Here is a 26052-nt window from a genome sequence, read left to right as displayed (position 1 = left end):
AGGACTTGTGATATAGTATTATATGCTGTAATAAACATAGACTGCTCAACCTTAAAAATTGACAATTCTCACCTTGGATGGTATTTGATGGAATGTCAGTATCCTTCTATATCTCATGGTTAGGTCTACCTGTTTTGTATTTTTATTCAGTAAACATAAATTTATACTGCATTAAAACTGAAGCACAAATAATATAGACGTTAGATTTATCACATCTAAACCGATGTACCTTTTTTTGTAGAAATCCTTTTCAATTTGTATTAGTCTGTCACTTTTGGTATTTAAAATTTAATTTTTAAAGTTCATATTGAAATATGTATCTACTTAATTAAAATATTTTAACACGTCATTATAAGCCTGCTTTTTGTGTGCGAGTACACATCCTGTGGCAGTTTGCTCTCATGTTATATAAACAGCTATATAAACAATAAAAATTAAGTAAATCATCCAAAACGTGAACATCTTTACTGTTAGTGTATTGTTTGTAATATTTATGGGTTTTTATGTTCAGTAATTTGTATGATTTAAAAATAAATCATATTTCCTTCAACATTGCAAATGTAAATGTTTTGTGCTACACTGCGACTACTAACAATGTTGGCAGTTTGTCGCTTATTTGTTCTTCTGCCACTATAACACAAAACTAAATAAGCATATTGAAGGACAAACAGAATTGCAAGTAAAAAAAGAATAAAGTAAATAAACGCCTGTTGGGAAATAGCTCATATTGTAAAAAACAACAGTCTGCCATCACATGCCTGTTAGCAAAATGTTCACACATTAACATAATGACCAATAAATAACAAACTAAAGACCACTGTAGATTGGTTTTACCAAAAAATCATGTGGCGTTGGCAGGGGATAAGGGTAACATGGACACTTCACCTCTATTTTTCCCATATAAAAAAAAATATTATTGAAAATGTATCTTTGCAACATTTTGCCGCAGGGAATGTAACAATGTGTTAGTAGTTACAAGTTACACTTCCTCTACTCTAATCCTAGTCAGTCCTGCATTAAATATTTATCAGTCCAAGATTATATTATAATTATAATACCTAATTATCTGCAATGCTGTGAAGTGAGTTTTCTCTCCGGCAGTGGTACACCCTGACAGATCCGGTGGTTTGGCTGGAAGCGGGGACACAAATCTTCTTCTCGCTGGGACTTGCATTTGGTGGACTGATTGCGTTCTCATCATACAACCCTGTCAACAACAACTGTTACCGGGATGCGATCATGGTTTCCATGACTAACTGCTTCACCTCCATGTTCGCTGGGATCGTTGTATTCTCCGTTATCGGTTAGTAGAGGCAATTGGTTATGTGTACAATTAATGAGACTAACTGAGTAATTTTAGTTGCTTAACACGTTCAATCCTGGTGACGCCATGGTGGCGTCGTGCGTATGTCACACCGCCAGTACCGACGATGCCACGGTGGCGTCAAGTACAGGGGTATTTTTAAGCCGCCGAATGAATTACTAATTATTAAATAATCGTCATTCTCGCTATATTAGATGTTTATTTAGATGTCGAAGAATACCAAATCGACCTTGGTTTCCAGGAATCAGTCTTCAAAGTATTGATTAATTTTTATAATGTTTACAACTTGAGTAACAGCTGATTTGTAGTCAGACGCGATTCCCGCCAGTTTCTCACATGTTTATATTATTTTTGCTGTCTCGGCTTCCCACTGTTTTCTCACTTTCACTGTTGCTATTCGGGAGATGAGTGAGTTTGAGGTTATGAAACGTAATTCTTACTTGGTTGTGTATTATATAGAATATACTTTATTCCAGAAAATATAATTAACAAAAATTGACATCAGTACTGGTAGGAATTACTAGCCACAGTATCCAGTAAGCGTGGCTAGCTCAACTGAAAGTTTTACTTCATTGTATAATGATCAGTCGAAACTTAACACGTACATTGTGCGGTTAATCTGCAGTGTGCACACCCCAAAGTTAACATTATTTTTAACATATCATTTTTTAGTTATAAATTTACAAATTAAAATCTTTTAATATATAACTGTACAAATTCCTAAACTAAAATTTGAAAAAAGCTATCAATATTAATAAAATTTAAAAGCCAACTTTTCAATTTATTCTCAAATTTGCTTCTATTTTTACAATTTGTTATTTGTAAAGGCAAAAGATTAAAAAATTTTGGACCCAAAAAAGAAAAACTTTTTTTGAAAATTGACTTATTTATCTTCGGTCTCATGAACAGCCCCAGTATGTCACCTCTTGTTCTTTGGTAAACTCTGTCGTTCCTGTTTCCACTTTTCTCATAGTTCTCATTAATTTATCATCAATAAATTTCCTTAAAAAATAAAAACTTCTGATATTTCTTCTTAAACCTACTTGAATGCTGTTTATATGCGGTTTCCAGCTCAGTTTTTCATCAATGTTTATTCCTTAATATTTAATTTGTTCAACTTGATCGATTATTATTAGTGAAGTGAATAGTTTATGTTTTCTGTAACCATGGACCCTTCACCGTCTACACTATCTACTAGGAAAACCATTTCTGACGATACATTGAATAGTATATTGAATGGTAGCCTAAGCTCGGAGAGTACCGAAGACGAAAACATTGTGAGTGATTTTGACATTGACTTTCCCGACGATCAATTTCGTTCTTCAACACCACTGCCAGACAACGCCGGCGGGTCTGATTCTTCTAGGTCACCGTCACAGTAAACTAAGTCTACTACGTCTGTGAATACTGTTGCCTCTACTTCCGGGTTACTCAGTGTAACCCCCCCAACACAGCTAAATGATATAGAACAACAGTTTGCTGCTTCACAGCCACATGATTTACCAAGCCCACAAAATACTGCACAAAGGCGTACTAGGCGCATGGTTGTCCCTGCTGTTCAGTGGACTAATGATAATTCCTCAATGAAAAACTTGGATTATGTTTCTAAACAAGCACTAAAAATACAAATGCAACATAATGCAGAACCTTTAGATTTTTTTAGACTTTTTATAAATGACGAGTTTTTTGACTTGCTTACAACTGAAATAAATGCTCAAGCTCAGTACATAATGGCAAGTACCGATCAAAGACCTCACTCTTCAATAAAACTTTGGAGCGATGTTGACCAGGAGGAAGTAAAAATATTTTTGGGCCTATTGTTACATATGGGTGCTCTTCAGTGCCCTAGAATGAGAGACTATTGGAAGACTCATAGACTTTACAACATTCCATGTTTCAAGCAGTATATGAGCCGAAATAGGTTTTTGCTTATTATGCAATGCTTGCATTTTGCTCGCAATCCGTTTGGTGAAGAGCCAGTACCAGATGACCGACTTTACAAAATTAGGCCGGTTGTAGATCACTTTAACAACACTATAAAAGCTATTTATGAACCAGGGCGGGAACTGTGCATTGATGAGTCTATGGTGTTATGGCGGGGAAGACTAATTTTCCGCCAGTACATCAAGAACAAAAGACATAATAATATGGTATAAAGCTATGTGTACTGACAGAACCAAATGGACTTGTCATCAACTTTGCTGTGTATGCCGGAGTCAATGATTTTGACCTTGGAGGTGTCAGTCATTCAAAAACTGTGGTCTTGCATCTTATGCAAGATAGGCTTGACTTAGGTCATGCGGTATACATGGACAATTATTATAATAGCTTTGACTTGTCTAAAGAGCTACTTGACCGGAAAACCGACACTACAGGAACCCTCAGAGCTAAACGCAAAAATACACCTTCCGAGGTTGTAGAGACCAAGATCGCACGTGGAGAGGTAACATGCTACTACGCTGATGGAGTTGCAATTGGTAAATGGCATGACAAAAGAGATGTACGTTTTATTTCAACAGAGCATGCTCTTGACATGTAAGAGTGTAAGAATAAACGAGGTGAAACTACAATGAAACCCACAGCTATAGTTGAGTACAACAAGTACATGAAAGGAGTTGATTGTCAAGATCAGATGCTGGCTTATTACCCCGTCACACGAAAAACCACACGATGGTACAAAAAACTTGGCATTCACATCATTGAAATGATGGTGGTGAATTCGTACATGATGTTTAAGAGCCATTCTGGATTACAGCGTCTGTCTCTGTATGACTATCGCTTGTGTGTGGTTGAACGACTACTACCACCTGATTATGTCTCTTCAAATCGAGGAATGAGAGTAGACATCCAACCAACTCCAGGAATGCATTTTGTATCTAAGATGCCTGTTGCTCCTAGTGGAAGGACCCTATGAAAGAGATGCTGTTTGTGTCTACGAAAGGGGAAGAGGAAAGACACGATCTTCTACTGTACCAAATGTCCGGGACAGCTTGGTCTGTGCTTGGGAGCTTGTTTTGTGCAGTTTCACAGTGTGACGTGAACGAATACGTGAACTTCTTCTAAATAGCAATACATAACATATTGAAGTATTCAATATATTCAAATTGTGTGTTTTTAGAGTTATTACAAAACAGTGAATTGTAGCAATGCGCCTTTCATTCATCTCAATAATCTGTTATTGTAAGGTATTTGATTTGATTTGATTGATTTTAGTTACCAAACAGTGGTATAAGCAGATATTTTATAAGTAATATATAAAAAAAACAATAGTTATGTTTTACGCAATGTATTCTGCGTACTTGAAATATTGCCTAATAATTATACGTTTTACTCCCAATCCTAAATCTTTTTCAGTTATTACTTTCATAACTTTTATGACGCCACTTTGGCATCATAAACTTTGAAAGTAAAATAATGTTTTACCTATAAAAATTGTGATATTTATTGATATTGTTAGCAAATAAAAGCCAGTACATATTATCACAAGTTTCAAGCCACAACTATTTGGTAAGTATGATGCAAGTCAAAACCATTAGTACCGATGACGTCACGGTGGCATCATAGTACTTTTTACGCAAAAAGTATAATTTAATCTACAAAAATAATGTTATTTATCAGAGTTATTATAATATAAAAGCTTGTATGTATTGTATCTAGAATTTAAACGGAAATATTTGGTCATTGTAACACGTGGCAACACCATTAGTACCGATGACGCCACGGTGGCGTCAAAGCATTTGATACACCAAAAGCACGTTTTTTTTCTTTTATTGATTATATTCCATATTTGTAATGCTACACGAATACAATAAGCTAAAAAACTAAGTTTGGGATTCCGGGTGCTATACCCGGAAAAAGGGCTGGGCTTGAACGTGTTAAGTTTGAAGCAAATTGACTCTGAGTTCATGGAGTCATTGGAAAAATAATGTTTCCAAAACTTATGTTGCAAAACATGGAATGTAGTGATATATAGTAATTACTATACCAACAATAATGGCAGAGGGGGGATTTTATCTTTATATGCTTATATAAAACACTGAGAACATCTCAACATGTTCAGTGAGGAAGACAGGGTAAGAGGGATCAGGAAATAAGAGATTTTAATATTTTACTTTTGTTTTGTATTTTTACAAAGAATAGAAAGAAATGCACAAAATGAAATAGAAAACCACCAATTTATGAATTTTATAATGTACAAAGTAATAGAGCCTTGTCAGGATACTAATCTTAACATTGCTTTCAATACACCAAGTGTTGTGAGCATTCTACCTCAAAGCATCCATCATAGATTTATATGACCAACCGGTCTTTTACAAAGTACCATTTTCTAAAAAAATCTAACTGCAGGCACTGAATAAAACAATTTTACCAGTTTTATTACCGGCTAAAGACTGATTTTGATTATTCTTATCAAAAATCCATAAGTTGAGATTTATGTTTAGTGGTCTTTGAATTTATTTTACCTTTCCAGACAGCAATTTAAATGGTTTTTTAGATGTTATTTCAATGTTCGCATTAAATTCAATGTAGAATATAATCGCTTTGAATATAATCACTGTAATCTTCCATTTTTATATATTAACATTGTGTTAAGGAATATGTGTTCAATTTTATTATGCAACGATTTAGTGCACTCAGTGAATGGAATGAGTGGTAAATTGCTCAAAATTTCGACTCCGCTTTTCCATTACAAATCTAATAAAAATTAGTCTATAACATTACTTTCAAAACTTTGTGACCACAATGACCCGAAATTTTGGTTTGGATGTTACTATTGTTCAATTAATTGGAATCCTTATAATTTATATTTAAATGAAATGAAATGAAATGAAATGAAAAATGCCTTTATTTACAGAGGCGAAGTTAGGACTTAAAAGTCCTCTCTACCACTTAACCTCCAAAAAAAAAAAAAAACAAACAAAGTAAAATATTATCATACCTATTACAACATTGTAAATGACACTTAAACTAAATCACTTTAATAATTAATTAATACATATTGGATGTAACATAATAATGTATATATATAAATTATAATTAAAATTAACCATTTAGATTAAACTCTAACATAAATCTCTTTACAGGCAACTAATAAAACTATCCTAATCCTAATCAGCTTTCATTCCCCATCCACACAACTCACATACAGTTACCACAAGTGTGACCACAAGAAACCACCAAACCGTCACTCCACCGCCCGCCGAGTCCGCAGCAGAAAGGCCCCGAACCTCCGCCCCAAAGCGATCGCCGCTTGTCAATAGTTTCTGATGTTGTCTGGGAGAGCGTTCCACAATCGACATGCGGAAAACAGTGAAAGATTTATTATATAAGGTTGTCCTATGAATTGGAGTTTGATAATAAAGATGCACCCCTACGAGTTCTACGTGCACTAATATCAGACATAAAAACGAAACTTTGGGCCAAATAACTTGGACAACCATTGTGGATTAGTGCGTGCAACAGACTAAGTACATGAAGATCTCTAAGTTCTTTGGATTTTAATAGGGATAATTGCTCAAAATAAGGAGATACGTGATCATCACGTCGTAAGTTGAAAATAAACCGAATACAATAATTCTGTGCACGCTGAATTTTACTAGAAAGGTCAACAGTCCATGTCATTGATCACCACGTCACAGTAATTGAAGTGAGGTAAAACTAGAGTTTTCACCAACATCACTACTCTAACATCCAACGGCAAGTATTGTGCAAATCGCTTGAGGCCATGTATACAGGCAAAAACCCTATTACAAATTTGTGACACCTGATCAGCCCATCCCAGGTTTTTGTTGATAGTTATTCCCAGGTTTTTTTACTTTTTTCATTGTAAACTATTTCTTTATTGTTCAGTATCAGTCTTGGAGCAGTATTAATGTCAATTTTAGTAATAAGCCTTTTATAGCCTATTAAAAATACAGTTAGTCTTGGTTTCATTAAGTTTCAGTCCATGTCTGCAAGTCCAGTAAGCTATTGAATCAATATCAGAGTTCATTACCTGTACACAAGTGTCCATCTCATTAGGGTGAAAAGTGGCGGTAAATTTGTAAATCGTCAGCGTACAGATGGAACTTTGAGTGTCGGATGCTAGTAGTTATGTCATTAATGTAGAGTGTAAAAAGAAGTGGTCCAAGTACAGAACCCTGAGGCACCCCTCGGGTGACAGGTTTCCACTCGGAGCACCCATTGTCAGTCTTGACACCTGCTGTCGCTCGGGAGAGATATGACCCCACCCACCTGACACAACCATCAGAGAAACCATACCTCTTCAATTTGATCAGTAAAAGAGGGTGATACACGCAGTCGAAGGCCTTGGAAAAATCGAATAGAGTCAAAATTGTAGCTTGTCGCTTGTCCATAGCAAGTCTTATATCTTCTGTGATTTTTAAAAGGGCTGTGGCAGTACTGTGGTGAGGGCGAAACCCAGATTGAAATACCGACAAAATATTGCCACTGTCAATAAAACGGGAGAATTGTTGGTGGACTATTCTTTCTAAACACTTGGATAGCGCAGGCAGTATACTAATAGGTCTTAAATCAGATGGAGCTTTAGGGGAAGAACACTTATTTAAGGGACGGATTTTGAGCTCTCTTCCATATATCTGGAAAAGTTGAGGACATTAAAGATTTATTAAATATTGCAGTAATAACTGGGAGGGTTGACTGGCAGAGTGCTCTTAATGAACTTGATTGGAATGTTGTCGGCCCCGACTGCATGGCTAGACATCCTCATGACCGCCCTGAACACCTCAAGCCTCAGTCACCGGAGTGAAAGAAAACTGATGAACAGGTCTGTCAAGCGGAGAAGCCTCTAGCTCTATGACATAATCACGAGCACGGGACAGATCAATGGGGACTTTAGCAAAAAAGTTATTGATTATATTTGGATTTAAATGGGTATTGTTGGTCACCATCAGATTTGCCCACTCCCAGCTCTTTCAGTTTCGTCCATAGGGTTTTAGTTGTTTGTTTTCTGAGAAAGAGAATTGTAGTAAAATCTAATTTTAGAATTTCTAATTTGTTGCTGTGTCTGATTTCTCAGTCTTTTATATAAGCTCCAATCGTGCTGATTCTTTGTTCGCTTAGCCTTGCGGAAAGCAGTGTCTCTCTGTCTTTGCAGATGGCGAATAAAGTCAGTAATCCAGGGAGTCAGGCTTTTTTGTTACAACACGTTTGAAGACTATTGGAGCATGTTTATCAAACAATTGAAGAATTAGGGAATTAAATTTGAAAAAACCATATCATTCACACGTCATCAGAAAATAGTATTTCATGCCAAGAAATATTGGAAGTATCGAAAATCAGAAGGTCAAGATCAATGTTTTTGTAGTTTCTGTATTTAATAAACTTTGGTTTGGGTTTGGGGAGAAGAAGTTTGTAGATGCAAAATATCAAATCATGTTTTGAAAGTCCAGGGGCAGGCAGTTGTCCATGGTGCGCAATGAGGGTCGGCGTCACCGACAGCAATTATGTCCAGCCAGGTGTCGGCAGCGGCAGTATGGTGAGTGGCATGAAGTGGTAGTATAGTCATGTTTACAAGAAAAAAAACAAGTCGATAAAAAGGTTTGATCGTAGGTAACTGGTCCAAGTAAAATCAGTGTTAAAGTCCCCCCATCACAATAACATGACTGCAGCGAGCCAAGAGGTTAAGAAGTTCATGTTCGAATTCAGCAAGATAGCCAAGGTTAGGAAGCTCTGTAACAGACGGCAACTAAGATGTGTGATCTGTTTAACACTGACATCTAGAAACATATATTCTGGGCGTCCAGCTCTGGATGTGTCAGATGATAGAAGAATAGAAGCAGGAAGGTGAGACTTGACATAAACGGCGACACCTCCGCCACCCTTATGTAGACGGTCATTCCTGAACAAGGAGTATCCCGTCAACTCAACAGCCCTGTCACTCAAAGAAGGTTTGAGCCAAGTCTCAGAAACTAGAATTAAATCAAACTGTGAAGAGCAAAATATAGTTTCTGAAATCGTCAATATGACAAAAAAGCGATTGAGCATTAACGTGAGCTGCCTTAAGAAAATTATCGTAGGGAGAAAGTGTTCGGCAGATAATTTGTGAGAGAGGGAGAGCGCTATCGCCCGGGCGGGACCATCAGCCGGGGACCCCAGCCCGACAGCGCGGGCAGCGAGCGGCAGGCGACTCCCGACAGACACGAAATTGTGGGTAACCCCTAGCATACAATATACATTTCTCACATACATTCGTAAAACATTGTAAATTTACACAAGATGCACACTTAAACTTACGGCTAATCATGACACTGACAAGGTATCGGCAAGATACTTACTTGAATAACATATTAAATTTTGAAACAAATAAGCAATATGTAAACATAAAAATTTATTTCTACTTATAATAAAAAAATTAAATAATAATAATCAGAACTGTAAAATATATTTGAAGAAGAATATACACATACCTACTCACATATACATACATACACATATATACACATATACATAAACACACATACGTACATGTGCACATAAACCCAAACTACAATATGTAGTAAAAAGAATTATAGAAACACTTGTTTTCAAAAGAAACATGAAATGTACAATTATTTGCTAAAAAAGTAATAATAATAATAATTATTAAACAGCACTATGCTGTGTTTGTTATACGAAACTAAAAATATATATCTGAGCTTACAACAAAACTAAATTAAAATCATTGCTAAATTAGTAATTGGAATATAAAACTGCATATTTAAGTAAATGATCATAAACAATATATATATATATATATATATATATATACACACACACACACACACACATACATATATACACATACATACATACACATACACATGTGCGCGCGCATACATACATCATAAAGTGTTGTAAATTGACAAAATAAGTGTATTACTATACTGTAGCTTGAATAAAATACTTGAGTTATGGAATTTGTTTAAAGTAAGATAAAATTAGAAACTTTAGATTTTAAATTGTAGTGCAAGCATTATTGGTGAAAAATTTTATATTTACAGTCAAAGAACCTGAATTTAAGGCATTTAACATTAAAAAATAAAGATATATATAAATATTTATGTATACCTATGCTTTGTGAAAAATAATAAACTGGAAAAAAATAAATAGTAATTTAGCATTTGTAACTAAAACTAAAACTTTATTGCCAAATTAAATAAATAAAAGCGGAAAAAGAAATAAAACTTACAACTAGTTAACGTTGCCCGAGACGCTGCGCCGAGGTCACAGCTCTGCCAATCTTGTCGCCGCGCCTTTGTTGCCGTGTCGGTCGACCCACAGAACTCTCCCGTCCAGGGTTCCAAGTACTCCTCGGATCCATGTTGTGTGACTGCTGCCCTGTAGACCTCCATCCGGCGCGCAGTCAGGTCTTCTCGGATGGAGATACCGGACCCTTTAAGGTTCTTCTTGGCCGAGAATGCTCGTTGACGCTGACGATAGCTGGTGAACCGCACTATGATAGGGCGGTGCCGTTTCACTCCGTCAGCCGCTGGACGGGGTTGCTGACCGACGCGGTGTGCTTCTGCTGATGGACTCCGGTGGCAGCTCAACCCCCAACTTGTCCCGACACAACTCCTCCTCCACCAACTTGTCCGTGTCCTCACCAACAGTCCTCCTCGATTCCGAAAATCCGCAGGTTGTCGCGCCGCTGGTATTGTTCCAGATCGTCCGTCCTTTCCGCCAACCTACTGTCCAAGCTCAGTTACCACAGCTGTCAAGTTGGTCACCTCATCTCGCAGTTTTCTCACTTCTTCATTGACGGCCGTAAGGGCTGCACGCACCGCCACTTCAACAACGTCCTTATTTCTTCGGACATCCGCGAGACAAGTTTGCCGATAATATCCTCGCCCGACAGAAAGTTGTTTACACAACGCTCAACAAGCGCCGGGTTCAAGCAGTTGGGTCGTCCTTATATCAGCTGGCATTGTTGGTGTGTTGACAGGACTAGATGCAGACGACGTGGACAGCGATCGTTGGAGAACTGGCTTCCTATCAGATGTAGATAGCGCGACCGCCTTGCCCTTTGATCCCGATCGTAACTGCGGTGGAGACCGGAACATTAACCTTAAAATTAAACTGAACTAAAAAGGATATTGAAAGTTAATAAATGCTGAATTGAAAGAAACTATTATGAACTGGATGAATATTGATTAAAATACCTCAAACTGATAAATTTTATATCTGATTAATTAAACAATACAACTGAAATTAGACAAAACTAAGGAGCCGATCGAACGCGTGTGTTACCTGTCAGTGTCATCCCCTCTTCTCCCTAAATTGTTTCCTTACAACATATATACTATAATGGAAGTGTATGTTTTAAGATGTGTAAAATTTCTGTCTTTACAATTAGCTTATGATGTAAAACTAGAGTAATAATAAGAGGATTATTTTGTTATTGCAGGATTCAAGGCAACATTGAACTATGAAAAGTGCCTGGAAGAGCGAAATGCCACAATATATGCTATGTTCGGACATGTTGATGCGAGCCGGTTACCGCCCGAGGGTTCTGCAGTGACAGTGATGAGTGACAGTCAGCTGGTTACTACCACTATGCCACCCTTGCCGGTCTGCGACCTTGAGAAGGAGCTGGACAGTGTAAGTTGAGTTACCTTCATTTTTATCAATCAGAGGTCACTGGATCTGCTCCTAAAAACTGTCCTTTTGTAAATACATTGCAGGACCTTTTCCAACCAATTATTGATAGCAACACCCATCTAGATTTCCATATATCAGTTTGATCTAGAAATTTGTTTTCTTCAAACATAGTACCAGAAGATATATTTTAAAAATTGTTTGTTTTCTAAACTCAAATCTTTCCCAAAAGGTTCACCTGATCACAATTTCTGTGATCTCTTTAATCTGTGTTAGGAGAGGCAGTCATATGATCCAAGACTTTGAGTCTGATTTAGAAATATGTAATATATGTTTTGCTTAATTTATGAACAAACACTCCAATAATTAAGACATTTTATTTTTGTGAGGCCTTTCGTGTTCAATGAACACATCATCAGACCCACATAACTTAAATAAAAGTCTTTAGAAACTGAAAAGATTCTGTTTTCTGTTTTTGTGGCACTAAAGTATGTGACCTCCGTGAGGTATTTGACTGTGTTCCATTTAATGTTCTGCATTTAATTTAATATTCTGTAATCTGTCAGGCTTTGGGAATTTAACATTGTCTATAAACCAAATTGGTTAAGGCAAATTAAAAATGTCTGTAACAAAGTCTTCAGATTAATGTTTTTGATTTTAAAGCTTAAAGTTTAGAATATATGCGATCAGCTTACTTCAGTCTCTTTCAATCACACGTATTGTCATTCTTACATGGGGCTAATTGTAACACACTGATATCCTTTAATACAAATAAGGCTGTACATGCCACTGCAGGGGTTGATTTACTAGCACATTGCAGACCTCTCTTTACTAAGTAAAAAATTATCACCATAGTTAGTCTACATTTTCCAGTTATAGTTTGACATAAAAACGAACTTAAATTTATATCTTACGTACATCAACATTGTGTCATAGAAAGGGGAATAATTTATATACTTTCACATTGGATAACTAAAAATGGAAGTTTCTTTATAAATGGAAGTTACTGTATTACTTTTTTAGTACACTACCTTAAAGAGATGTATAGGTGAGGAAGGAAAAAAAAGCAGAAACATTAAATTTTAAGACCAGTTATCTGATTTCTCCCTCAGGTGAAGCTGGTTCACCTGTAGAAGAGATCAAATTACAGTTTCAAGACATTTTTATATCTAACAATAACAATTTTTTTCAGCACCAAAAATAAGTGAAAAATAATTTTTGCATTAAAGAATTTGCTTTTTTGATTCAATTGTAAAATGTTTTTTAGTCGGCAGCTGGAACTGGTCTCGCATTCATCATATTCACAGAAGCAATCAACCAGTTTCCCGGAGCACAGTTCTGGTCTGTTCTGTTCTTCTTGATGTTATTCACGCTTGGGATAGACTCACAGTTCGGCACACTCGAGGGTGTAGTCACTTCCATTGTGGACATGAAGCTGTTTCCTAATCTCAGGAAAGAGATACTTACAGGTTAGAGTACTGATTTTTGTGTGTTTCTTTCTTGATATATTGATGACTTTCATTACAATGTAAACTGTAATCTTAAGAGATAACACATTATTATTTTCATTTTATTTAATTTTTTTCTGAACCTTACCAGATAAAAGTCATAGTCATAGTCATAGTCATAGTCATAGTCATAGTCTTTTCTTTATTAACATATTCTTCAAGAACAGTAATAGAGTCACAATGTTAACAAATTACATAATTGATATTAATAAATAATCAATACAAGATGTCAGAGCCTCCAATCTTCCCTTGTTTACTTCTGTGAATTCTTCAATGGTGGTATATTGGGTGGTCCACCAGGAAGTTGTGAAGACATCTTTTCAAGGCAGCTCCCTTGAGGTTTTTCACAGCTTGTGGCAGGAGGTTCCTTAGCTTTCTACCAATGTAGGATGGTTTTTCCTCGAAAAGTGATGTCCGATGTAGAGGTAGTGTGTAATTTCCTGCATGGCGTGTGTTATGTGTATGAAGGGTTTTTTCCTGTTTGTACATGCAGTTGGTCAACGTGCAAAATTACTTCTTGTATGTAGAGTGCAGTAAATTGTCATAATTCCCAAGGTTTTTAAAATGCTTGGTCGGCAGCTTTGTTGGTGTTCGAGTTCCGCTAGGTTCGGATAGCTTTTTTTCTGCAGGAGTAGTACTCTGTTCAGGTTTCCTGCAGAGGATCCACCCCAAACAGCAAGTCCATACCTCACATGAGTTTCCACCAAAGCATAGTAAGCTGTTTTTGCTGCCTCCAAGTTGCCGATACATTTTTATTCAGCGTACTACATATATACCAGTGCTGATTTTTTTGCAAACCTGGTTTACATGCTCAGTCCACGTAAGTTTGTGGTCAATAGTTACGCCAAGGAATTTGATATGGTCTTTTCTTGATACATCAAGTGGGTTAGGGATATGGTCCTTCCTCTTGCTGAAGTTGATGTGAACTGTCTTCGATGGATTCATGGCTAATCATTCCTTCTGCAGTAATTGAGGGCTTTACTGAGAGAGCTTGTGGCACTTTCGTACACTCCTTCAGCAGAGTCATTCTTAATCAACAATGTTGTATCGTCTGCATACATCACACAAGTGGTATTGTGATCACGTATATAAGCTGGGAAGTCATTCACAAATAAGACAAAGAGAACTGGGCCCAAAACGGATCCTTGCGGTACTCCGCGGGTAACAGGTAGTGGATTGGATTGATGTGAAGTAGTTACACCATAAATGGTAGTTTGCAGCTCGACTATTTGAGATCGGCCTGTGAGGTAACTTACAAAACCATTTGTTAGCTGTGTCTCTGATTCCTAATGATGTTAATTTTCTTTGAGATGATGTCGTGGCCCAGGCAATCAAACGCCTTGCTGTAGTCAAGAAAGAGTGCAGATACGTATTGTTCTTTGTCTATTTGGTCAATAACATGTTCAACAAGGCTGATGATGGCAGAGCTGGTTGATTTTCCTTTCAAAAATCCATGTTGCTTTTCGGTTATCAGATTTTCTTGTTTTAGGTGAGCCATGAGTCTGCGTAGAGTTATTTTTTCTATGATTTTTGAGAATGTTGAGATTAGAGAGATGGGACGGTAATTTTGGACTTCCAGTGTTTGAACCTTTTTTTATGTTTGGGGTATACTTTAGAGAGCTTAAGGGCTGTAGGGGAACTCACCAAGGCTGAAGGACTTATTAATTATGCTGACTAAAGGCGGCATTAGCTCTTCAGAGCAGTGTTTCACAATTTTAGAAGAATATTCATCCACTCCACTTGAAAGATTTTGATTTTAGGGCATTTATGATGTTCCGTACTTCATTGATGCATGTTGGGGTTAGATTAGAGATTTATCAACATAGTTAAGTGGAGTTTCGTAATTTTCATTATCATCTGCGTCCCCTGGGGAGCAGTTATTCTGTTTCAGCGTCAATTCTGCTACTTCTGTGAAGAAGGGTGTTAAAGTGGTCTGCAGTTTGTGTGGGGTTGTCCACATGTTTCCCATTCACTGAGAGACATATGTTTGGCTGTAGTTGATGTTTTCCTCTTCTTTCATTGTTTATGACATTCCAAAGAGCTTTACTTTTGTTGTCAGCTGAGTTGATGAAGTCAGCATTAGCATTTTTTCTTATTTCTCTAAGTTTTTTTATCATAATTTGTCCTTTTTTACCACCATATCTTTCTTTGTCTTGGGTATTTCCTGTGGTCTCAAATTTGTGCAGGGCTTTTAGAAAGTCATTTTTAAGGTCTTTGGCTTCGTTGTCATAATACACATGTTTTCCTTTTGTGTTTTTTGACTACATTTTTTGGTTAGGACAGGCAATGTCTAGCGTTGCTTGGAGAGTTCTATGAAAGATGTTGTATGCTTGCTCTGCATCTGGGGCATATAGACAGCATTCCAGTTTTTATTCATTAGGAGAGATTTTATCTGGTCTGTATTAGAATAACAAAAGTTTCTCTTGAGAATGATCTGTGGAGGGATGTTTACTCTCCAGTCATATATTTTATAATTTGAGCCAGTATGGTCAGAAAGTCCAGTTTCAAGTATGGCTGTGGCCAATGTTGTCCTCGATTATGTTTGTGCATATGAAGTCAATTGAGGTGGCAGTGCTATGTGTGATACGTGTTGCAGGAAGTGGCAGTCTTTCGGATGTTATGGGTGTGTAGTTCATCTTCTAGGATAGTGTTGTCTAGGGTTGTTTTCATCCTGTCGATGTTTATGTCTCCAGCAAGCATGATTGATTTACTGTGTGCTTGAGTATATTCTAAGATGTTGGATAAGGCATTTACACCCGGCTCGTACATTCTCTTTGGGAGATCGATATACCCCAAGAATGTGTATGTATTTACCCATGGATTCAATTACTGCCATGGCTGCTTCACAGTTAAATTCTTGGCAGAGGTGGGATATGTCAGTTGCTGTTGTGCAGTTTTTGAGGGTTTCTTTGGCATATTATGGCAACACCACCAAGCTTATGATTTCTCTGCAGTAATTCTGCTATGAGAAAGTACCTTCAATTTTTTGTATTCTCTATTTCTATTTTTTTCAGGCCATGTTCAGTAAGCACTAGTATATTGGGGTCAATGTCATAAGAAGGTGGTTAAGTCTGTCTAATTTTTTGTCTAGTCCACGGATGTTTTGGTGTAGTATTTTTTAGGTTACTTAGGTTTTGTTTTAGATTTGAGTTTATAATATACCTGTTTTTTGAATTTTGATCTTTTTTCTGTTGGGGTTTGGTCTAAAAAATGGTGGTTGTTTTTTTTGGCTTGTATTTTCAGTTACTGTCGTCAGATGGGGGTGATAGAGACTTTTTCGTTAGTAGTGGTAAGTTTCTTGTGTTGCCTTATAGTGCTCAATATACTTGTCGAAAAAGTCCTGGTATGTTTCATTGGGTTGCTTTAAGTTTAGCTGTACAAGGTGGTGACTTATTTTAGATTTCTGAGGCTGGTTTTTTGTAATCTTTAGACTCCGGCATTGTACAAATATTTTCTTCTGTGAAACAGGGCTTCCACTTCGATCACTTCAAAGTCTCCTTTGTCCCTTGGTATGCATGTGGGAATTGGTCGCTGTTTATCTGATATGGTTAGGACTGCGTTGTTTTTAAGGTTCTTTGGGGGTAGGTTGTTTTGCTCTTTAATTTTTTTTGTACTTGTAAAGAGATACTAAATTTATTTTTGGAATTCCCATTAATCTTTTGTTTTTTTAAAGAGTTATGAGATTGGTTTACAGCTTCCCTTTTCTTTTGATTTGTTAGATTTTTCTGCACGGTTTTTGACTATCTAGGTTTAAATGGTTTAAGTTTTTGCTCTAGAAGATAGTGATTATTTTTTAGTTGAACAATCTCTGTTACCAGTGGGGTTGATTCAGCTACTGAAAAATTTGTGGGGGAGTCTGTTTGTGTACCAGCTTCTTCAAGAACCTTTTTCTTGGGGACATATTTTCTTGGGTTTTTAAACGTTTTTTTTTTAATTAATATTTCTTTAGATAGCTCTTTAATCTTTTGTTCATAGTTATTTAGAACTTGTGCTTGTCGTCTATCGTGGTCTTCAAAGATTTGTTGTGTATCAATAAGTAGTTGCTTTTCTTTTCCAAGTTGCCTATCCATATCAGAAATTTTTTGTTGAAAATTTTCTACTCTTGAGAGATAAGTTTTCTTCCTCTCGGCTGTAATCTTCAATTTTAGCCTCCATACTGTTTAGCAAGAAGTTTTAACCTTCGATTGTCTTCTTTGAGGGCATCGTTTTCTCTTTAAGCAGTGCTTTTCCCAATTTTGCTGCCATGATTAGACTGTCTCTAAAAGGGCTTCTCTTTCACTACTTAGTGAGTTCTTACCTTAACTGCACTTTTGAATTATTATCATTATTCACTTTAAAAAGGCACCATCCAGTGCCTTTTGGGGTTTCATATTCCAAATCCCCCCCCTCCCTTATTCTATATCATTTGCATCTCCTAAATGTTTTTTTAAAAGCCTGTATAAAAATTATAGTTCATTTGGTTTCTTGGTGGAACACATCTGTAAAATACTGTTATTTCTTTATTGTAAAAATTGTAGCATTAAAAAAGTGTTTAAGAAAACTAGAATTTACTGAGTGTAAAAAACTAAAAGTTTTAAAAATATTCAGAATTTAATGTAAAAAAACTAATATGTAATAAACTAATATAGTGATCATCACCGTAATATGATCTTAATGGGGAACATCAGTAAAGGTGCCACTTATCACCCCCATTACATTGTTATGGTGAATATCCATTTTCATTAGTGTAATGAACATTTATAAACTTACTGTTACAAAAAACTGTATCTGGAACAGAAACTCTGGATATACAGATATACAATGGACAGGCCTGTATTTGGGTACAAGCTATTCTGTGCTCATGCACAGGGTGGCAGCATTTGAGGAACAGCAAAATTTTATATTTTAATAAAATATTTAAGATAATGATAATAAACTATGTTATTTTGCTCATGAGTCATGCCATTATAACGTGTCTGAATGAGAGCAGTGTACTATAACACAAGGATTTGTGTATATTAACAGATATTGCTCTAGAGAATTCTGCCAACACAGCTGTGGATAGCCAAGTTTGAAGATTAACCACAAACTACGAACTAACTAGTGAAGCTACAATAGAGCGAGTTACATTAAAATTTAGCTTGTTTATTTCTGAATTTAGAAATATCAAGCAAATAATTTACAATCAATAACTTCTCATTTTTATTTTGATACCTACAAAAATTGTATCAGTATTTAATTGTAACCAAACTGTAACTTAGAAAATTAGTAACTCGGAAACTTGTGTTCTGTGTAAGACCAAATTTTTATAAAAGATAATTTAGTTACCAATATAATATTTTTTGTAATGGAATTATATAAATAAAAGTTGTTATTGAATTGCCATTTTAACTTTAATTCTTGACTGGGTGTTAAATATTTTCTTGCCTCTGGCCAGAAAACAAAATTATTGAAGAAAGACCTTAATGTTTTCTCTGAGTCTGTTATTTATCTATAAAAGTGGTGTTATAGTTTAAAGCACACATGCTATATATTCCTTTTAGTTTATACAGTTTTGCTGTCTTTGTTTCAGGATCGATATGCCTGATTTGCTGTATAATTTCTATGAGTTTCGCCCATGGTGCCGGCAACTATGTCTTCATTCTGTTCGACAACTTCAGTGGCAACTTTCCCTTGTTAATAATTGCCTTCTTTGAGTGTATAGCGGTGTCTTATGTCTATGGACTTAAAAGGTGCACACATTTGTTGGTAATTAGTTGCTAAGTATGTCACTATTTAATAATTTTGTAATAAGAATTTATGTATCACAGGGAGTTTCAAATTATAATTGCATGGTGAATTTGTTTTAATGTAAAGAGTAATGTGATTTAATTTTTAGTTTAATGCTAAAGTACTCTGTCAAATTGTAAAACTACTGTATAATTATTTTGCATTATTGCTTCTCTTATCGAATGATTAAATAATAATATTAAATTCAATATTATAAAAAACAGATCTTTAACATTTTACAATACGTGAAATTAATTATTTTTATGGATGCCTATTTCTTCCAAAAGCCCTGTCAATCCTATTAGAACATCCTATTATAAACAACCATGTAGTTATATTAAGTATATTCTAGAAAATTTTACTTTTACGTTGGACAAATACTTATATTGTTAACAGTAGTTTTTGGTCACATAAAGTTTTCCTTAATACTTGTTATTGTTGTACTGTATGTGTAATAGAATTATTTTTATTTTTATTACTTTAATACTCATCAAGAGTTTACTGAAAGTCTCGCCATCAATATCCGGTGAGAAAGTTGGTTATTTAATTGTTTTCTGTTTGTTGTGTGTATGTGTAAAATTTATTGATGACTTGAAAACTTAAGTGGCTGCAAAGAGGAAGAACACATTAACTCAAAATTACTGGCTTTGTTTGATTTTATTTTGTCCTGTCAACCAACTTGAGTGCCTTGGAATTTTACAAAAATTATTGTTGCAAAAGTTGGATTTAAAAATTCAATTTTCAATTTAGAACCAATAGTTGTAACATAAGCAAACCACAATTGCTTAAGCTGTTGTCACTGATGATAACTAGATGGAATCAAGGAACCAAAGTCTTTTAGGTGTTCTTAGAAACAGTGGAATTTAATTCCGGCTTTAGGAACTGACTAGTCACATATTATTTTATTATTGATGTTGATAAGGCCAAAATCATTAGTGAAACTTTGGATAGTGGTGATAATATGGTAATGTACCAACACCACCTTAAAATTTCATGGTAGATATCACTGCATTTTTTTGTGTAGAAGCATAAAATTAGAATCGAATCAGACAATCAAGATAAAGTACTAGAGTGAAGTTTGAAATGAATTGTGTTGTAGATAGCATATTTGAACAGCAAATTGTATAGTTTTTTTATGACCTAATAAATTATATCAGCAATTTTATACTCGTAGTTAAAATGATGGGAAATGGAGGTTTAACATACGATAGTAACTTTTCAGTTGTAGAGCGAACCTTAATTGTATTGACACTAAGGTGTGGGTGGTAGGTTTGCAGACGACATTGAGCTGATGACGGGCACTCGGCCTGGTCTCTACTGGCTGATATGCTGGAAGTATCTCTCGCCTCTTGCCATGCTGCTGATCCTAGTGGCCAGCATCACAGAGATACTTGTCGATGGCAGTGGGTACGTTACAGTGTCCATTCTCTTGCTCGACAACCTTGTCACAATATTTCTCTGTGCAATAGTCTGGTGTATTCTATTCCTGATTTATATGAATGACTTAAATAACCAGTTCATTCAAAAACCATTCTGTACACTGAAGTTGTAACCTTTTCCTAAATCAGCAATAACATTACTTAATAAATACTGATTAAACAAAACATTTACTATTTCATCTTAAAACAATTCAAATACTATCAATGAAGGGTTTGTAAAATCTTTTGTTGTTTATATTGATTATGGTTTAATATAGAAAATTAACATATTGATTATTTAAGTAAACGATTATCATAAATAATTTATCTTTGGAATAGAATTAGTGTCATTATACCTGCTAGTTATATAAAAATTGCTTATTTAGTCTATTTTCAGTTAATTTTCAGATATGACAATTTTTTATGGACATTCACCAGAGTTATAAAAGAACTGTTCATTTTACAAATAAAAGCTGTCATATCCTTAAGAAGTGTGACTCTAAAGAACATTACATGCCTATTTTTAACGTATTCCAGTCTGAAACCATTATAAATCTATATGTATTTGATGCAATTATTTACATTATCATAAATTTAGAATTTCCAAATTTCATTCATTCTTTCATAGTGTTAGTAGCATGATGCACAAGAATGCACAAAAAATACTAAAACTGATTTTTTTCACTTGAGTAACTAATAACCATATAAATTTGTTTCTTAAAATTTATGATATTTTGGAACATAAAATAAATTTATACTGAGATGTTGTGATCCTAGATGTGTCTGGGAAATAGGAAATAAATTATGAAAATAGGATGGAATCGTCAATAATATAATGAGTTTTATTCAGTCAGCACAAGTAAAAATTACTAACCAGATTAAAATACAGAAGAACAGGGCATACCTAGGAGGGAGAAGGATCAGTCGCCCCTAAAATTTTGTTTTACATTTTGATTATTTTAACCCAAGTATAACTTAAACATTCAAACTTCAAAAATATGTTAAAACACATGAATACAATTCTATATTTAATATCTTATTATTTAAATTTTGTAAAGCCATTTACAATACAAGATGATAATTGTTCTACAAGCTACAGACTTTTTGAACGACTCCTCTTTGCTCTAAAATAAATTCCTAAGTATGTTTCTGGAGAAGGATACGCTCATTGGAATGGAAGTAGCATGTCGAGATTGACTGACATGTTTTCTACAGATATCCGGCATGGGTAGCCAGCAAAGGGATAACGGAGACTAAAGAGTGGCCTCTCTGGGCGATGTTGTTGATCGGCTCCCTTGTGTTGGCGGCAGTGTTGTGGATACCAGCCATCGCTATTTGTAGGCAAGTACTTCACAATATTTTAGGGTTGAGTTTCAACAGATAATTTGATTTTTGAAACAATAATGCAAGTAATTAAGAATTAATTTTAGTTTCCGAAATATTTTTAGCCCTCATTTTGAGCAAAAGTCTGTGCCAGTTATTGGGCTAACATGTGTTTTACTTTTGTTATTAAATCTCTAAAATACCGTCAAATGGTATTGGTTTTTAATCGGAAAAGGAATGTTTAATTTATTTGATAGTAAACTTCCTGATCATTTTGATGTACAATTATATGTTTCTTTATTAACACCATACAGATGGTTTGTATTTTTTACAATCCTTTGGTACTAACAAAAGTAAAACTTTCACTTTATTATGTAAGAAAAATTCGTTTAAAAACTAATAGTTACATATCACAATTTCAGTAACATTTAAAGGGGTTTAATTAGCTGTCAAGTTTTCACAATTAATTGCAACATTTATGGAACCATATTTCATGAGTAGAAAATTGGAAACTAGGTCACAAAAAAATGGAATATTCATTCAGTAAATATTGTACAGCATACACTATTCCGTTCACAATATACAACCTAAAACGGTGATAATTTTTGTTGGGATCTAAACAATTTTTTATGTTTTGATTACATGCAAAACCTAAAAACTGTTTTGTGTCTTGAAATCAATATGTTTTTCTTTATTACCTATATTTTCCAATTACCAGAACTTTGTTCAATTTTTTTTGGAAAATTATTATTTGAATGATTTTGTAATTTAATGATTACATTTTAAATGACTGACAGTAATATAACTTTGTCCAGTTCACAGGACGTAGAAATGGTCATAATTATATAAAAAAGCAGTAAAAATAAATATAAAACAGATTTTATTATTCTTAGCACACATTGAATATCACAAATTGAAATATACAACATAGTCAGTCACTACAGTAGAAATCAATTTACTAGTAAAATAACTCATACTACAAAGTGTTGCAACAAAGTAAAGGACCGATCCACACTGATGCGATTTATTCTTTCAGAACCAGCAGCACAACCCTATTTTTAACCAAAATTAATATCCAACTGTTAAACATTTTTACCATCGAAGTGTCACAGTTGTAAACAGTATTTGTGCATTTTAGGGCATTTGGAATAGTAATAATAGATGACAACGAGAAGGCTTGGTTTCCTGCTCAAGACCTCAAGGAGTTCCATGGGATTGTAGATCACAGAGTGACGGCTGCAGAGACTCTGCTCTTCTGTATCAGAGAGGATGGGACCGAAGGGCTCTGCTGTCCCACAGGTCAGTGTGTCCTGCTGTCATACACAGCACCATATATTAAAATCAACCAATAATCAGTATTTAAATTAGATAGCCACAAGAAGTGCATTGTGGGATAATGTTAATGACAATATTTTAGAATAGTATATTTCCTCTGAGTTTTTCTCTGATTTGCTTATCTCAAATATGTACATTGCAGGCAATTCCGATGATGAGGATGATGATGATGACTCTTAGTCAGTTGGGATTACCGCTGCATCCAATGGTCATTACACAGTAGCAACTTCCTCTGGGTCTTTTACAGCTGCTGCCCACCGCAGCTGAAGCTGCTAGACAGTTAGGGTAGATCAGAGTAAGGGATAGATATTAAACCTATTATAGGTGAGCATTGATGTAAAAGATCCCCGGCATTAGTCAGCGTTCAATGACCTTTAGATGCAAAACGTTGTTAAGTTAGAGCTAAAGCTTTTTAGCTTCTCCTGTATAATATTGTTGTAGAAATTGCAGATATTTACCGAGTGCGAGTTTGATGAAAGTGTTTGGCCGCTTGAGTATGTATTGTCTCCTGTACGAACAGACTCGCTGACATGTCGTCGGTGGAGCGAAGATGACCTAGATTACTCCACTTAAGTTTATGTCTTACAGGAAATATAATCCGACGTTAAAACACACTTGTGTATATATCACCGATAAAATGGTATCTAAACGAAATATTTGCCTTCATGTCATATTAGCCTGAACATTACCATCCAGAACTATATCCGGCCTAATTATGCAGTTGTAACACCTTTCGGGAATGTCAGAGAACATGAGTTAATATTGTTTTATAACAACCAGAGAGTTGTTAAATTTAATGTATACAATAATTATTAACTGTTATTTAATCCACTTTACTGTGTCATACTTGGATTGGTAATATGCAGAGCTGTGCATTAAATGTTTTCCTCAAACCTGGACAGTATTATTCCTTTATACAAATTGTTTAATACCAAACTAAGATTTAGCAATTAATAACTTTAAACATACACCTAGGTCTTTCCTTATGTTATTAATCCTTTTTTCAGATGTCATTTATGAGTCTGTGTTATGTCATACAATATACAAGAACTGTACAAGATTCTACCTTTTTCTCTCATACATTCAATTATATTAAATATTGTAAAAACTTGATAGCTTAAGTCTGCAGTTCAAATCCTCTAATTAGGTATTTTTTTTCAAAATCTGATGTATTTCTTTACTTTAATGTTTTACGTAAGAGAGTCTTCATAACACAAATTGTTGTTAAAACCTTAATTTTTATCATTAGTTTTTTATGATGTCATGGGGAAATAATAAACCTTTATGAACCTTATCGTTTCCACAACGATAATGTCAATTAAGTCAATTTATTTAGTGAATAAGACACATAAATAAGATACATATCTAGAATCAAATTTATTTTTTGAATTGAAAATAATTACCATCTTTTGAATTTGAACATAACATAAACTGATTCCTCTGCATCAGAAACAACAATTAACAGTTTTAGGTAACTTTGAATTTTACAAAAGTAAATATGTATATTTGATGTGTTTCATTTTAAACAAGTAGTTATCTATTAATTAAATAAAGGTTTCTTTTCCATTCCTAATACAGTGACATCAAAACTATTATCGATGTGTTTGCCAGTTTGGGGAAAACATTTGAAACCAACCACGTTCAGTGTTATAAAGAAGTGCCTAGGATGTTAAGTCTGTTTTGTAAAAACAACGCACTTTTTCTATCATCGCACACAACGCAAACCACACACCATCGAGCAATAAGATAATTTAGGGATTTGAACGTCACTGTTAGAACAGCTTAACGCCTGTACATGTACTGTTCTCATGTTTTTTCAATGAATTACTTTTGTTATTTTTGCCAAATACTTGCACCACTACATAGTTTTATTTTTAATATTTTAACACATTTTTATATTATTACATCCTAAAAAAATTGTGTTAAGTGTTATATGAGTACATATGTGGTTGTATTTCACATATTTTTGTATTTTATGTGTTACTTTGCATATCACCTATGAATCTGTAGTTGGAACAAAGATATAAGCTTATTAAAATGAAATTTGTGATATTTTGTTCTACCATATTCATACCTCTAAGTGATAGCACAAATAAAATTGCACTCATATACAAAACACATACATAATAAAGTCACTACTGTGTTGACCTCACTATTAATTGAAATGAATAGTTTTAATTATTTAATGTATGAATAATGTGACTCTTAATTATGTATCATATATTTAAACTCTGAGAGGAGTAATGTCTTTCATTTTAAATGTAATCTGCTTCTAAAGACAGTGTGCAAGTTTGCAGGTACTTTGAAAAGTAAAATATTGAACAAACCAAACAAAAGGTTTAATACTTAGCATTTTGGAATTAAATTGTAGGTCATTTTGTCTTTTAACATAACTTGTGGACAAGAAAGAAAAGATAATATTGAGAAATCTTCTCATTTTGAAGTTGTGATAGAATTAAATAATCAGAATTATATTTTTTCAAGTGAAAATGATACTAGTAATTTAACTTAGCAATATTTTTTATTGATATAAATAAACTTACACGCTGTTCTTTATATCCCTCCATCTCTAAATATGACAATAAATATTCATATATATATCATTATATTACAAGATCATATACTGAATATTTCTTATAAATGTATTAATAGTTCTACTTTGTTATTAATGTAGTTATAAGAATTTCAAAAGTATTTTAAGATGTCAATTGTTACTTATTTTTGGATTTTTGTATTATCATCACTATTTCTAAACAGTTTTAAACAGTATCAGACACATGTAAATAATGAATAAACTACC

The 26052-nt window shown here is 34.5% G+C and overlaps 1 protein-coding gene across 1 annotated transcript in view; it reads left to right on the top strand.

Moving 5' to 3' along the window:
* The window catches only part of LOC124354216 (sodium- and chloride-dependent transporter XTRP3), a 114085-nt gene extending 90735 nt beyond the window's left edge, over nt 1-23350 (top strand). Inside the window, exons 8-14 of the mRNA XM_046804508.1 lie at nt 1102-1303; nt 11730-11923; nt 13188-13389; nt 18980-19139; nt 20446-20583; nt 21810-21935; nt 23056-23350. Coding sequence (XP_046660464.1) covers nt 1102-1303; nt 11730-11923; nt 13188-13389; nt 18980-19139; nt 20446-20583; nt 21810-21935; nt 23056-23269 — 1236 coding nt within the window. The 3' untranslated portion in view covers nt 23270-23350. The remainder of the gene's footprint in view (nt 1-1101; nt 1304-11729; nt 11924-13187; nt 13390-18979; nt 19140-20445; nt 20584-21809; nt 21936-23055) is intronic.
* Nucleotides 23351-26052: the final 2702 nt, after the last annotated feature.

The sequence above is a fragment of the Homalodisca vitripennis genome, chromosome 2 (genome assembly GCF_021130785.1).
Source record: "Homalodisca vitripennis isolate AUS2020 chromosome 2, UT_GWSS_2.1, whole genome shotgun sequence".
Classification (NCBI taxonomy): Eukaryota; Metazoa; Arthropoda; class Insecta; order Hemiptera; family Cicadellidae; genus Homalodisca; species Homalodisca vitripennis.
Note: the sequence above shows the minus strand (reverse complement) of the source record. Positions and strands in the feature narration are given on the sequence as shown.